The 13,322-nt window shown below is 41.0% G+C and overlaps 1 protein-coding gene across 1 annotated transcript in view; it reads right to left on the reverse strand.

The window, feature by feature from the left end:
* Positions 1-590: 590 nt before the first annotated feature.
* Positions 591-13,322, reverse strand: part of LOC117506465 (sodium- and chloride-dependent taurine transporter-like) — a 110,666-nt gene continuing 97,934 nt past the window's right edge. Inside the window, exons 11-15 of the mRNA XM_034165964.1 lie at positions 7,544-7,681; positions 6,127-6,229; positions 4,987-5,087; positions 2,960-3,130; positions 591-1,070 (exon numbers count right to left, since the gene is read on the reverse strand). Of these exons, the coding sequence (XP_034021855.1) occupies positions 912-1,070; positions 2,960-3,130; positions 4,987-5,087; positions 6,127-6,229; positions 7,544-7,681 (672 nt within the window). The 3' untranslated portion in view covers positions 591-911. The remainder of the gene's footprint in view (positions 1,071-2,959; positions 3,131-4,986; positions 5,088-6,126; positions 6,230-7,543; positions 7,682-13,322) is intronic.

Genomic DNA, 13,322 nt, shown 5'->3' on the forward strand with positions numbered 1-13,322 from the left:
ATACCACTTATACCAATCATTCCAAAATATTATTGTGACCAATCTCAACTTTTAATCATCTTTCTCACCCTGTTGGTTGTGGAGACATAGCAGAAAATATGCTTTTGTTGGCTTTGACCTTTGTCCATTCTTGTCCAAAAGTTAATCATCTCGAGATGTCTTCCCAAGTAATATTCGCACTGAGTTTGGTGAAAATCTGTCCAGCAACCCTTCTGTACTGCTGTTGTTTGCAGACAGACACACACAGGACTGATTATAATACCCTGCTTTGCCAGTTTGCAGGGAAATTAGTAGATTTCAATTTCTGTATTCTGGGGGAAATGTTGCCAAGTGCAGCTGAATTTCTTTTAGTATTTTTATGATGGAATAAGTATCTCCACACAGTCTCTCTCTAGTTTTTGACAATAAAACTGCATCAGTAGTGTCTCACTCGTCCAATTCAACCTCACACAGTGGACGCTTTCACTCAAATATCAACCATCAGACATGTGGACCGTCTTCATAGTATCACAGGTCATTTCCTTCAATTAAAATCAGGGGTATTTTTGGTGGTTGATATTCATTTTATCAGTCGGACTGTTGAGTTCCTCGTCTTTTCAGAAGGTTAGCTGATTTTATGGAAAAGCATCTTAACAACAGGTTAAGTAGTCACTTGATTACATACTGGTCAAAAACACAAAAAAATACCTCATGAGGAAGTCAGAAACCAATATGAAATGTGATTTCTACCCTCTTACAAAATCCACCGTCAGCAAACTACTTCCAAAAAATTCTTAAAAGATATGGAACTAGAAGTGTTTCCTTAAAATCCTTACAATCCACCAGACAGAGAGACAGACAGGAAGCGAGCGTTTTACATGGGCAGGAGAGGACGGGAGGACGAGCTCATGGAGAGTCTCCGTCTCGCACCTTTACATCATGGTTTCCACAATCGTGTGGCTGGGGCCCTTTGGCAGCAGGCCTTTGTTCCCATTGGGGTCCAGAGCGTAACGGAGATCCTTGGGGCCATAGTGGTCTGCTGGCCGGGAACTGGCCCCGCCACGAACCGGCGCCGCCACCGCCTTAATCCTCTGTAGGTGCAAAAGTAGGAAGGGAAGAAGGAGAAACCAATTATCTTCAGTCATCGTCGTCAATCCCCTGAAGTAGACCCCGATCAATATAAATTTTAGTTTGGGGTTTGGGGGGGGTTACTGTTATTAGGGAGTAACAAAATGCAATACCCACATATGTCTGTCTGTCTGTCTGTCTGTCTGTCTGTCTGTCTGTCTATCTATCTATCTATCTATCTATCTATCTATCTATCTATCTATCTATCTATCTATCTATCTATCTATCTATCTATCTATCTATCTATCTATCTATCTATCTATCTACTGTATATATATATATATACACTCAACAAAAATATAAACGCAACACTTTTGGTTTTGCTCCCATTTTGTATGAGATGAACTCAAAGAACTAAAACTTTTTCCACATACACAATATCACCATTTCCCTCAAATATTGTTCACAAACCAGTCTAAATCTGTGATAGTGAGCACTTCTCCTTTGCTGAGATAATCCATCCCACCTCACAGGTGTGCCATACGAAGATGCTGATTAGACACCATGATTAGTGCACAGGTGTGCGTTAGACTGCCCACAATAAAAGGCCACTCTGAAAGGTGCAGTTTTATCACACAGCACAATGCCACAGATGTCGCAAGATTTGAGGGAGCGTGCAATTGGCATGCTGACAGCAGGAATGTGAACCAGAGCTGTTGTTCGTGTATTGAATGTTCATTTCTCTACCATAAGCCGTCTCCAAAGGCGTTTCAGAGAATTTGGCTGTACATCCAACCAGCCTCACAACCGTAGACCACGTGTAACCACACCAGCCCAGGACCTCCACATCCAGCATGTTCACCTCCAAGATCGTCTGAGACCAGCCACTCAGACAGCTGCTGGAACAATCGGTTTGCATAACCAAAGAATTTCTGAACAAACTGTCAGAAGCCGTCTCAGGGAAACTCATCTGCATGCTCGTCGTCCTCATCGGGGTCTCGACCTGGCTCCAGTTCGTCGTCGTAACCGACTTGAGTGGGCAAATGCTCACATTCGCTGGCATTTGGCACATTGGAGAGGTGTTCTCTTCACGGATGATGCGAAGGAGATGTGTTGCACTACATGAGGCAAATGGTGGTCACACCAGATACTGACTGGTATCCCCCCCAATAAAACAAAACTGCACCTTTCAGAGTGGCCTTTTATTGTGGGCAGTCTAAGGCACACCTGTGCACTAATCATGGTGTCTAATCAGCATCTTGATATGGCACACCTATGAGGTGGGATGGATTATCTCAGCAAAGGAGAAGTGCTCACTATCACAGATTTAGTCTGGTTTGTGAACAATATTTGAGGGAAATGGTGATATTGTGTATGTGGAAAAAGTTTTAGATCTTTGAGTTCATCTCATACAAAATGGGAGCAAAACCAAAAGTGTTGCGTTTATATTTTTGTTGAGTATACATATATATATAAAGTGGCATGACAAAGAAATGTAACTGAGGTTTGATATTTTACAGTTTAAACAAGAACTTTATAAAATAACTATAAATATAACCAACAACCAGCCAAAGTACATCACGTTGCCTTCACTTGGACTGGCTCTTGTCATGTTGCATCGCTCAGCATTTACATGATGTAGACCTCTTATCTATTTTGGCTCTGCCCAGCTGACACCTTTTCACTGTCACTGTAAAACACCCACTCTGATTGAAAATGAATGACAGCTGGTCTCTTTGCCTCTGTCTCTTATGCTTTCTGCACTCTTCATATGGGTAAAATTACTCAGATAAACAATATGTTGGTGAAAGGCTCATATCAGCTGATATTATCAGCCAACCCAATATATCGATTGGGCTCTAACATGACGTGACCAAGCAGCAACTTCCACCACGCTGTTAATTCCACCAACCTCAATCAGCGGCCCATCAGACCGAATTATCTTGATGACAACCACCATGGGGATGCAGATCATGGAGGCCAAAGCCAGAGTCCAGCCCATTCCGATGGCCCAGTCCGGATACTCGTAGACCTTGTTGTACGTCAATGGCTTGTATTTGACCAAGGAGAAAATAAAGCAGCCCTGCACAGGAACAAATGTTTCCATCAGCCATTAAAGGTACAAATTCAATTTCTGAACATTTTGAGATCATTGACCAAAAACACAGTGTGGATACACACGTTTACACTCGCCCCAAAGACAAAAGGTGACTGGGTTTTAACAGTTGCTGTGACTTACACACACACACACACACACACACACACACACACACACACACACACACACACACACACACACACACACACACACACACAAAGCGGAAAAAGTTAGTTAAACTGTCATGGTAACTATTATGTTTGTCCACAGAACTAGAACCTGTTTATAGCAGGTGTGGGCCACAGCACCAAAACAAACAAACATAAAAACATTTTGTCTTTGACATACTGAATTTCTAGAAATTTTAATGTCCACAACTTGAACAGGTCAAATATTTCTTTCTGCATTCAACAAGACAGATTCAAAGTTGTTCAATGGAACCACATGCAAACTTCAGATTTAGTCTGGGCCAATAAAGTACAAATTTGACCTTTGATCTTGACAATGATCTTTAAAAATGATGAAACCTGAGTTTCTTGGTGATCATTCCGGTTGTAATTGAAGAGGGACACCAAACAAAAAACAACATGTCCAACGATTTCTCCTGTGTAACATTTTCCATCATGACTTACTTTCTTCAAGGTCAAATAAAAACGTCAACTAGAGCACCGCGCTCATAGAGTGCAAACCTCTGCCAATACTAGTTTCCAATTACACAAATTTTTACCTTGGGAAAAATTTTCAGGGTCAAAGTCCTGTTAGAAGTGACTTTTCATAAGCTAAAATACAATACGAAATATAGATCAAAAGGTGTTTTCAATGTTAAAGGACATGTCTCTCGTTTTTTAATGTCCCAGTTAATAAGACAACATAAAAGTTCTCATGACTGCAAGTGTCTCCACACACATGTCCTAATAATTACTGATCTCTGATGTATTTTATTCCTCTCACTCTGTGTTAGCAGGTGTATTTCCGGAAAACGTTTCACTCTGCAATTTTTGTCATTTTTCAGTGTGTGACGTCCTTATTAGCAAAACAGAAACTCCCAGTGACTGTCAAACAGAGGGAAACGAACCTGTTCCATCCGAAAACGAAGCTTCTGAGCTGCCCTTCAAAAGTGATGGCTCGGATTTACAGACAGGAGACAACACGCTTCACCCTGAAAGGCTTAACGTTTTCAGAGTGTCAGATTTTGGAGCTGAAAGTGTGGAGATGTGCTGTTTGTGTGGATGCTGGTTTACTGAAGCTGCCTGGACAGACTGCCTGGACACGGAGATGGATTTGATACACTGAAAAAAGTCAGAATATATTATTTCCAGGAGTTAATGAACGTTATTTAGCGCGCCACAATTGGGAGAGAGGCGAAGCTGCAGCGATCGTGTGGCGTTTAATTCAATTTATTTCATTTATATAGGGCCAAATCAAAGTTGCCAAAAGTTGCCTCAGGCCAAAGGCAAAAGGCCAAAGTTGCCTCAAGGCACTTCACACACGTAAGGTCTAACCTTATGGCCCCTACACACATAATGGGAAGTTCGGACGGAGTTTAGACAAAAATGGCGAAACAGTTCGAAAGCGCACGAAACATCGTGCTGACGGGCAGACGTTTTACCTCATTCTTCTACTGATTTGTTAACTTTTCTACCTTTGGGTGGAAAATGTTAGTGGACAGGGATAAAGGATGTATTTTACTATTTTTTTTCTGTATGTGAGGAGCACAGTGACTGAACATTGTGATGTTGCTGACACCACCTGGAGGAACGGGATCAGTTGCAGACCAACCTGTGTCTCTGGTCTTTTCCGTACCAGCAGGTGACCATGTTTTAATGCAGATGTGTTCTTACCATGCACAGGAACGGAGTGACCACAGTCCAGCTCCATTTCATCCAAGGATTTGGTCTGTAGCCCATCATATCCTCAAGTGCATCATAGAAATTATCAACGCCTGCAAAAGAAAAGAGAAACATTACTTCAGCTTATTTAAACCATTAGATTATTTTTGGTTTCTGTTCTATAAGGTTTAGCTTCAGCTGACATCATTTCACTCAGTCGTCTTTTTTTAATAGTTTTATTTACTTTCATCCTGTATGTATGCAAGTACATATATTTGACTGCCTGTCTGACATTTCAAAAATCAAAGGTACTCTGTTGTGTTTCCCCCACGGTATTATAGGCCTGGGGGGCCGCCAGGCCAACGACAACCCTCACTAGCCCAAAAACATTTTGTTAATTACCACAATAAAACATACAGTGAAATATCCATAAGTTTGAGATGCCAGTAATAATTTGAGTGCATTCAGAGCATTTTGATGCTGATATTCTCCCGCACAAACAATCATCTGTGGAACAAATTTTCCACTTATTATAGTGATTTGACAGTGCAGTAATCATCTGATCATTATTATTATCATTATTATTATCGTGATTATTATCATGATTGTCAGTGGTCACATGACAGCAGTGCAATGTTAAAAGCTGCCACTGCTGTCGGCATCAGTGCAGTCAGAGCTTTCACACGAAAGTGTCCACTGATCCTACGGTCCATTGGTCCTAACCTCTTTATATTATTTTATGGTATATATTACAACCCCAAACTGATTTTAAAGTTCACCCTAACCAGGACTAGTGTACCCTAGGAGTAGAATTAGTGTACCCTAGGACTAGGACTAGTGGATCCTAGGACTAGCGGGCAGTTCCCCCAAAGGACAATGTTACTGGATTGAGTCTACTTCTGCCTTGTTCTCCTTGTACATCTGGACTTCCATTAGGAAAGACATCCAGCAATACATGGACTATACCAAATCTGCTGCAAAAAAAACAAAAAAACAAAACCAAAAAACAAACAGGCAAACCCAAAAGAAAACTGCATTTATGAGCATTGCCACGTTTATGAACAGAGCTGTGAAGTTGTGAAAGTAAGCGTGGTGCTTCAGCGTGCACGACTAAAACAAGCTCTGGAGGCTCATTAAAATCACAGTACTCACCATAAACCCAGGCAACAGCTACACATTCAAAGAATGCCACCCAGAGAAGGCACACACCGCTCGCTGCATAGTAGTCAAACAGCTGGAAAACATACATACCACCCTGCACACACACACACACACACACACACACATTTAAGAAAATCAGAGCTTTCTGTTTCATACACTTCAAACAACCATTTTGATCACGCATGAAGGAGACAAGTGAGGAAAGCCACCAGGTCAACCATGATGCCTGTGAAGGAGTTGGAGGATTCTGTGGCTGTGATTGGACAAACTGTGTGTACTGCAACTATTTTCTGTTGCGTCACCACTCACAACTTTGTGGTGTCTTGGTGGCTCCCCTCACTCATCTCCTTCATGCACATTCACCTAGTTTTAGAGAACCACCTACTCCAGACAGATTTCCTGCACAGTACCATACTGTTGATTGATTGATTGATGGATGTAAATGAAGTCCAAGACACATTCAGGAAAACCTTCACGTATTCATCCTCTGACTCATCTAAAGAAAACTGTCTGTAAAAGTGACATTTTATATGAGGAATAATCCTCATATTTAGCTTGTCCAGGGCGTTCTGACCTCAGATAAATGCTCTGAAGGGTTTTTCTCTGTTTTGGTTGGCTTCCGTGATCTTGCAGGCTTTTTGCCGTAGCTCAAATGTGTTTTCCTTCTTTTTAAGGATGTACCAAATATCCAAATCTAAAGTTTCTGTTCTCTTTCTGATTGGTTTAGCCGAATTACTGGTTCACTTAAGCTGACAATTTTTTCCACATATTAAGAGTCCAAATCAACATTTATCAACTATAAATTCAACACTTGGAATCATCTCCAAAACCTATCTGCATGTAGCTGTAATTCTTAAATGTTTTGTGTTATATATTTTTTAAAAATTAAATCTAACAGTTGTGAAAATACCGCCTCCACCGCGGAGACAAAATCACAAAAACCGATTCCCTGTCCAAATACTTATGGACTTGACTGGAATATAGACAGGCAGAAGAAAGATTTAAAATAAAGGAATCAAAAGAATAACATGAAGGAATGTTAAACATTGGAGATACAAAGGTGGAAGGACTCAGAACAATAAATGACAGAAAACGAGGAGGATGAGACAAAGTCCCGTCAGGTCCGTCTATTAATACCATACGAGGAAGTTACTGTTCTCACGGCTCAGAGGTATAAATAGACCACCGTCTTCTTCCCAGGGACTCATCTCTGAAAACTGATATTTTCAGCAGCAGGAAACGAGGACAACAGTGTGAGTGATAGGGAAACGCAGACTTAATCACCACGTGGAGTTGGTCTTGTGATCCTCTGCATGAGTTCCATTACTCTGGACGCACACGCACGACACGTCTACACTCATCGTGTTTCTACTTTCTGTTGGCATTTTACTTTCCAGAGTGCTGTTACCTTAGTAACCATGGTGAGACCAAACAGGTAGCTGATGCAGCAGATGATAGCAATGAAGACCTCTCTGCGATAACCCTTCCTTAGGAAGGACGGATACAGATCCACCAGTGATGTGATCTGCCCTTCCACCTCCACAAACTGCAGACAGACAGAGAGAACACAGACACGCATTAATACAGGAAGGACGAAACAAGCTCTGAGTCCAAACATCACTGCCAGTGGTACTAAAGAGTCTAAATCCTTGCTGCATAGTATGTTTGAGCCGGTGTCACAGACCGAGCAGTCCCCCCCTAAAAATCAGTCCGACCTGCCTCCACTGCACATGCGTCATTTCAAACCACAGCAGCACGTCTGAGACAGAGTCTCTTCACCCAAAGCAATCAAATGGATTAATGTGATTATTAACCATCAGCTGATAAAGGTAAAACTTTTTAAATCAGTGGTTTTCAAACTGTGAGGCACGCCCCTCCTGGGTTCTTCATGGGAGGCATAAGGGATGGGTACTTTTCTTTTGGTGAATTGTTAAGAAATGATTCGAACCACCGACAGCAACAGCCTTTTTGCTTAATGATTCCCTATGCAGTTGTTTTCTGAGGGTGTTTTATCAGGAAAATGATGATTTCTTTACAGTGATTACAGACCCTGCAGCAGGTCTGTAATCAACCGCTTCTACAGCTGTTCTTGAAGCTTGAACCAATCAAGCAGTGCTCCGATACACTGCTCGGTTGGTTCATTGCTTCTCTGCTTTTCAGAAGTGACAAGTCTGCTTCTGAAAAGCGCCGCTCTCTGGCAAGTCAAGTTAGAGTCCGGCCGGAATTAATAACTTCAAAGCGAATCACCATTTTAAATCAAACATAACACAGACAACAAACTACAACAGACTAAAATGTTTTTTCCTCCCAAAATGAGACATCCTGCATTCTTTATGAATTACACTGATGTTGAATTGCAGCACAGCCGGCTGACCAGTATGGAGAGACATTCATGCCATTAACACTAACAGGCCCAGAGAGCAGACTTTAGTCTGCAGTGGAAAAAATCCCCTCAAAGTTTATCATACAGTGGGGAAAGTAAGTATTTGACCCTCTGTCAGTTTTGCTTGTTTTCCCACCTACAAAGAATGGAGAGGTCTGTAATTTTTATCGTAGGTACACTTCAACTGTGAGAGACAGAATCTAAAAAAAAAAATTAAAAAAATCCAGTAAATCACATTGTATGATTTTTAAATAATTACTTTGGATTTTATTGCATAAAATAAGTATTTGACCCACTAGAAAAACAGAGCTTAACAAATGGTACAGAAACATTTGTCTGCCATTACAGAGGTCAGATGTTTCCTGTAGTTCTTGACCAAGTTTTCACACACTGCAACAGAACATTTTCTATTGAGTTCAGGTCTGGAGACTGGCCAGGCCACTCCAGACCAGGACCTTGAAATGCTTCTTATGGAGCCCCTCCTTAGTTGCCCTGGCTGTGTGTTTGGGGTCATTGTCATGCTGGAAGACCCAGCCATGACCCATCTTCAATACTCTTACTGAGGGAAGGAGGTTGTTTGCCAAAATCTTGCAATACATGACCCCATCCACCCTCCCTTCAATACGGTGCAGTCATCCTGTCCCCTTTGCAGAAGAGCACCCACAGAGTATGATGTTTCCACCCCCATGCTTCACGGTTGGGATGGTTTTCTTGGGGCTGTTCTCATCTTCTAAACATGGTAAGTGGAGTTGATTCCAAAAAGCTCTATTTTGGTCTCATCTGACCACATGACCTTCTCCCACGCCTCCTCTGGATCATCCACATGGTCACTGGTGAACTTCAAACGGGCCTGGACATGTGCTGGCTTGAGCAGGGGGACCTTGCTGCCCTGCAGGATTTTAAACCATGACAGCATCATGTGTTACTAATGTAATCTTTGTGACTGTGGTCCCAGCTCTCTTCAGGTCATTGAACAGGTCCTCCTGTGTAGTTCTGAGCTTTCTCAGAATCATCCTTACACCACAAAGTGAGATCTTGCATGGAATCCCAGACCGAGGGAGATTGACAGTCATCTTGTGTTGTTTCCACTTTCTAATAAATAATCATAACAGTTGTTGTCTTCTACCAAGCTGCTTGCCTGTTGTCCTGTAGTCCATCCCAGCCTTGTGCAGGTCTACAGTTTTGTCCCTGGTGTCCTAAGACAGCTCTTTGGTCTTGGCTATGGTGGACAGGTTGGAGTGTGATTGATTGAGTGTGTGAACAGGTGTATTTTATACAGGTAACAAGTTCAAACAGGTGCAATTAATACAGGTAAAGAGTGCAGAATAAGAGGGCTTCTTAAAGAAAAAATAACAGGTCTGTGAGAGCCAGAATTCTTGCTGGTTGGTAGGGGGTCAAATACTTATTTTATGCAATAAAATGCTAATTAATTATTTAAAATCATACAATGTGATTTTCTGAATTTTTTTTTTAGATTCTGTCTCTCACAGTTGAAGTGTACCTACAATAAAAATTACAGACCTCTCCATTCTTTGTAGGTGGGAAAAACTGCAAAACTGACAGGGGGGTCAAATACTTATTTTACCCACTGTATGACCAAACTACTCCCTTTGTTATATAAATGAGCTGAGTCCCTGTGTGCTTTGGATAGCCTGCATATGTAATAACATATGGAGGCTGACACAGGTTTGGTACAAATAACTTGTGTTAATTGGCACATTCCAATTAACACAAGTGTTAATTGGAATGTGTTAATTGGAATGTGCCAATTAACACTTGAAAGCAGTTTCATTTTGGCACCAACCTCCTCCCTTTGAAATTTCACTGAGCTGAGACTTCAACCATAAATAGGGGATGCCTTTCACACAGACCCCAGATTTTACAATGTCACAACCAATGCAATCAAGAAGGATCAGACTGGAGACTACTCTGTTCATGAAACTCCACAGACAGCATTCAGTGGATCTGGAGGGCCAACAGAGTTTGCAAAATGCAAAATCATGACTTGCCTTCAAAGCTTCCTGTGTTTGGTGGATATCAGCATGTTGTTGACCATGAGAGACTGCAGTCCAGGAGGGCTGTAGAACAAACCCCAGCTGGCAGATGAACGTCTATGAGCTGATGGCATTCCTTGCAATCCTTTTCCGAAGGGCTGCCAAGGGCTGCTTTGGTACCATGAGATTCATGTGGGCCAATAGATTCGGCAACCCAGATATCAAAGCCATAATGCCCCGTAACTGCTTTCTTGAAATAAAGTACCTTCACTTCGACAACAAGGGCGCCCGCAAGGAATGCTTACAAATGGACAAATTTGCAGCATGTTACCATGGATGAGCAATTACTTCCATCAAAGGTTCGTTGTCCCTTTCTGCAGTACACTGCATCCAAGCCTGACAAGTTTGGAATCAAGTTTTGGATTGCAGCAGATCTGGATACAAAATATGTGTGATGCCATCCCTTACTTAGGAAAAGATCCCAGTTGTCTGGCAGGAGAGAGGCTGTCAGAGAATGTTGTTTTGAAGTTGATGGAACCATTCATGGACCAGGGAAGGACTGTAACTATGGACAATTTCTTCACCGCTCTGTCTTTGGCTAACAGTCTTCTTCAACAAAAATCAACTCTGCTCAGTACCATCAACAAAAATCGTTGGGAGCTACCAGCAACTGCCAAGGAAACCTCGGGCTGCCAGTTGTACTCAACACAGGTGTTCACATGTGGAAGTGCTTTGCTGACAGTGTACGCAACAAAAAAAAAAAGAAATCTGTCTGTCTTTCTCAGAAGAAAAAGACAGTGCCAGGTGTGTATACTCTAGTTATGACAACTGTATACTACATTTGTGTGCTTTGTATAGTCTTTGTATGGTAACAAGCCTTTTCTTTGGGAAAAATAAAATTTTGTTTTCTTCCTGACATTATACCTTCTGTTTGCTGTTATTCCAAGATTTTGTGACATTGTGAGCTTAGTTCAGTACATTGTCACTGTAATTAGTGTTTAGCCTACAACCAAATGACCATTCATGAAGGATTTTCATCAGAAATACTTCTACCCTTCTTAAAATGACAGGCAATTACAATAACTGTTTTTTATGACAAATAGAAAGGAATGAACATGTTTTGCAAAGAGGAGGGGGCAGGCAGCAGAAACAAAAGTCTCTGGGCCTGCCACTGTTAATTTCTGAAAGGAAATGCTTCTGAGAAAAACTACAGATTTTGTTTATTTCTATTTATGTCCAGAGATCAAGGATCCAGGGACCAATTTCATATTTATTTACTTTATGACTCAATAAAATGTTGTTGACATAGAAAACCTGTAAAGCCTACTTTTAGTACACAGAAAATTCACAGGAGGTATTGAGAAGGGAATCGATAAGGAATTGGATTGATAAGCAGAATCGATAATGGCATCGATAGCAAAAGAATCTTATCAATACCCATCCCTTATTATTTATGTTAAATTGTGTTAAATTGTGCCAAAGACATTTATGACAAAAGATAAAAAACAGAAGAATAGAAAGTTCTTTAAAAACATGTTTAAAATGTTTACAAAGGCTCTAAAATGTGTAAATGGATAGACAGTTCCTTAAAAACACACAAATACTTTTAAAATGTGTTTAAGATGTATAAAAGAATAAAAAGAAAGACATGAAGATGGTGGGGGGTTGGCACAGCTATTCATTTGTTCTCTGGGGGTCACTCTCCCACACTTTGAAAACACCTGACTTAGATCATTCTAAAGTCAGTTTTAAGATGCAACTCTGCGAAACTCAGTGGTGCTCTTCATCTATCTTTTATTATGAAATAATGCTGAATTTATGTGGAAATGATTGTTGTACAAAAGCTTTGGATATCTGTCACTGAGATAGATGATGACTGAAGTGCAGTTTGAAGCAGAAACGACGTGATAATCCGTGAACCGCGGCTAATGATGCATGCGCAGTGAAGGCAGGACGGACCGAATTGGGGGGGGGGCGTTCGGTTTGCGAGACCATTATGCCAAAAAAGTCCAACATTATTAATATCTGGAAAATGATTTCCAGATACTGTTTTTTTCCTATGTACAAGTCAGAGTTTTGGTTTGCTTTTTTCTTTAAGTGAAACTCACTTTTTAATACACCATTTCTCTGCAGGTGAGTTTACCAATGGACAGCACATGGCGTATTACATGTGCACGCCACAGCGTGTACTGTTACTTTATATAAGGACTTCTAAATTCTAAAAATAAACATTAAATGGGCAGCATGTTAAATGTTATGTGATACAGATGAACACAGATTGCTGACCCACAACAGCACAATAATAATAAATATCTACCAATAAATATACATACAGTATATACACAGGTCCATTTGATATTTTTCATCAGCTCTTTAATTTGAGATTTTTGTGGATTGTTGTAGTTTACTTTTATTACTGAAGTTTCTTTTGTTAAGTGCATTGATTCCTGGGAAAAATTCTATATAAATATTGTCCATTCGGCTGCTCCTGTTTTTGTTTGGAGTTGCGGCAGCGGATACAGCCACATCCACATTGGTATTTGGCACAAGTTTTACGCCGGATGCCCTTCCTGACACAACTCCAGTGTAACCTGGAGAAACACACACAGCCGCTGGTGTTCCAAAGAGGTCTCCCATCCAAGTACTAACCAGATGCTGCCCTGCTTAGCTTCTGAGATCTGACGGAATCAGGCTGACACAGAGCAGATCGGCAGCAAAAATTCTCTATAAATGCTTATTATTATTATTGTTTCAGTATATAAATCACACTAAAGTATAAGTCGCAGGATGTCCCAAACTTGTCAAAAACA

The sequence above is a fragment of the Thalassophryne amazonica genome, chromosome 3 (genome assembly GCF_902500255.1).
Source record: "Thalassophryne amazonica chromosome 3, fThaAma1.1, whole genome shotgun sequence".
In the NCBI taxonomy this organism is placed as follows: Eukaryota; Metazoa; Chordata; class Actinopteri; order Batrachoidiformes; family Batrachoididae; genus Thalassophryne; species Thalassophryne amazonica.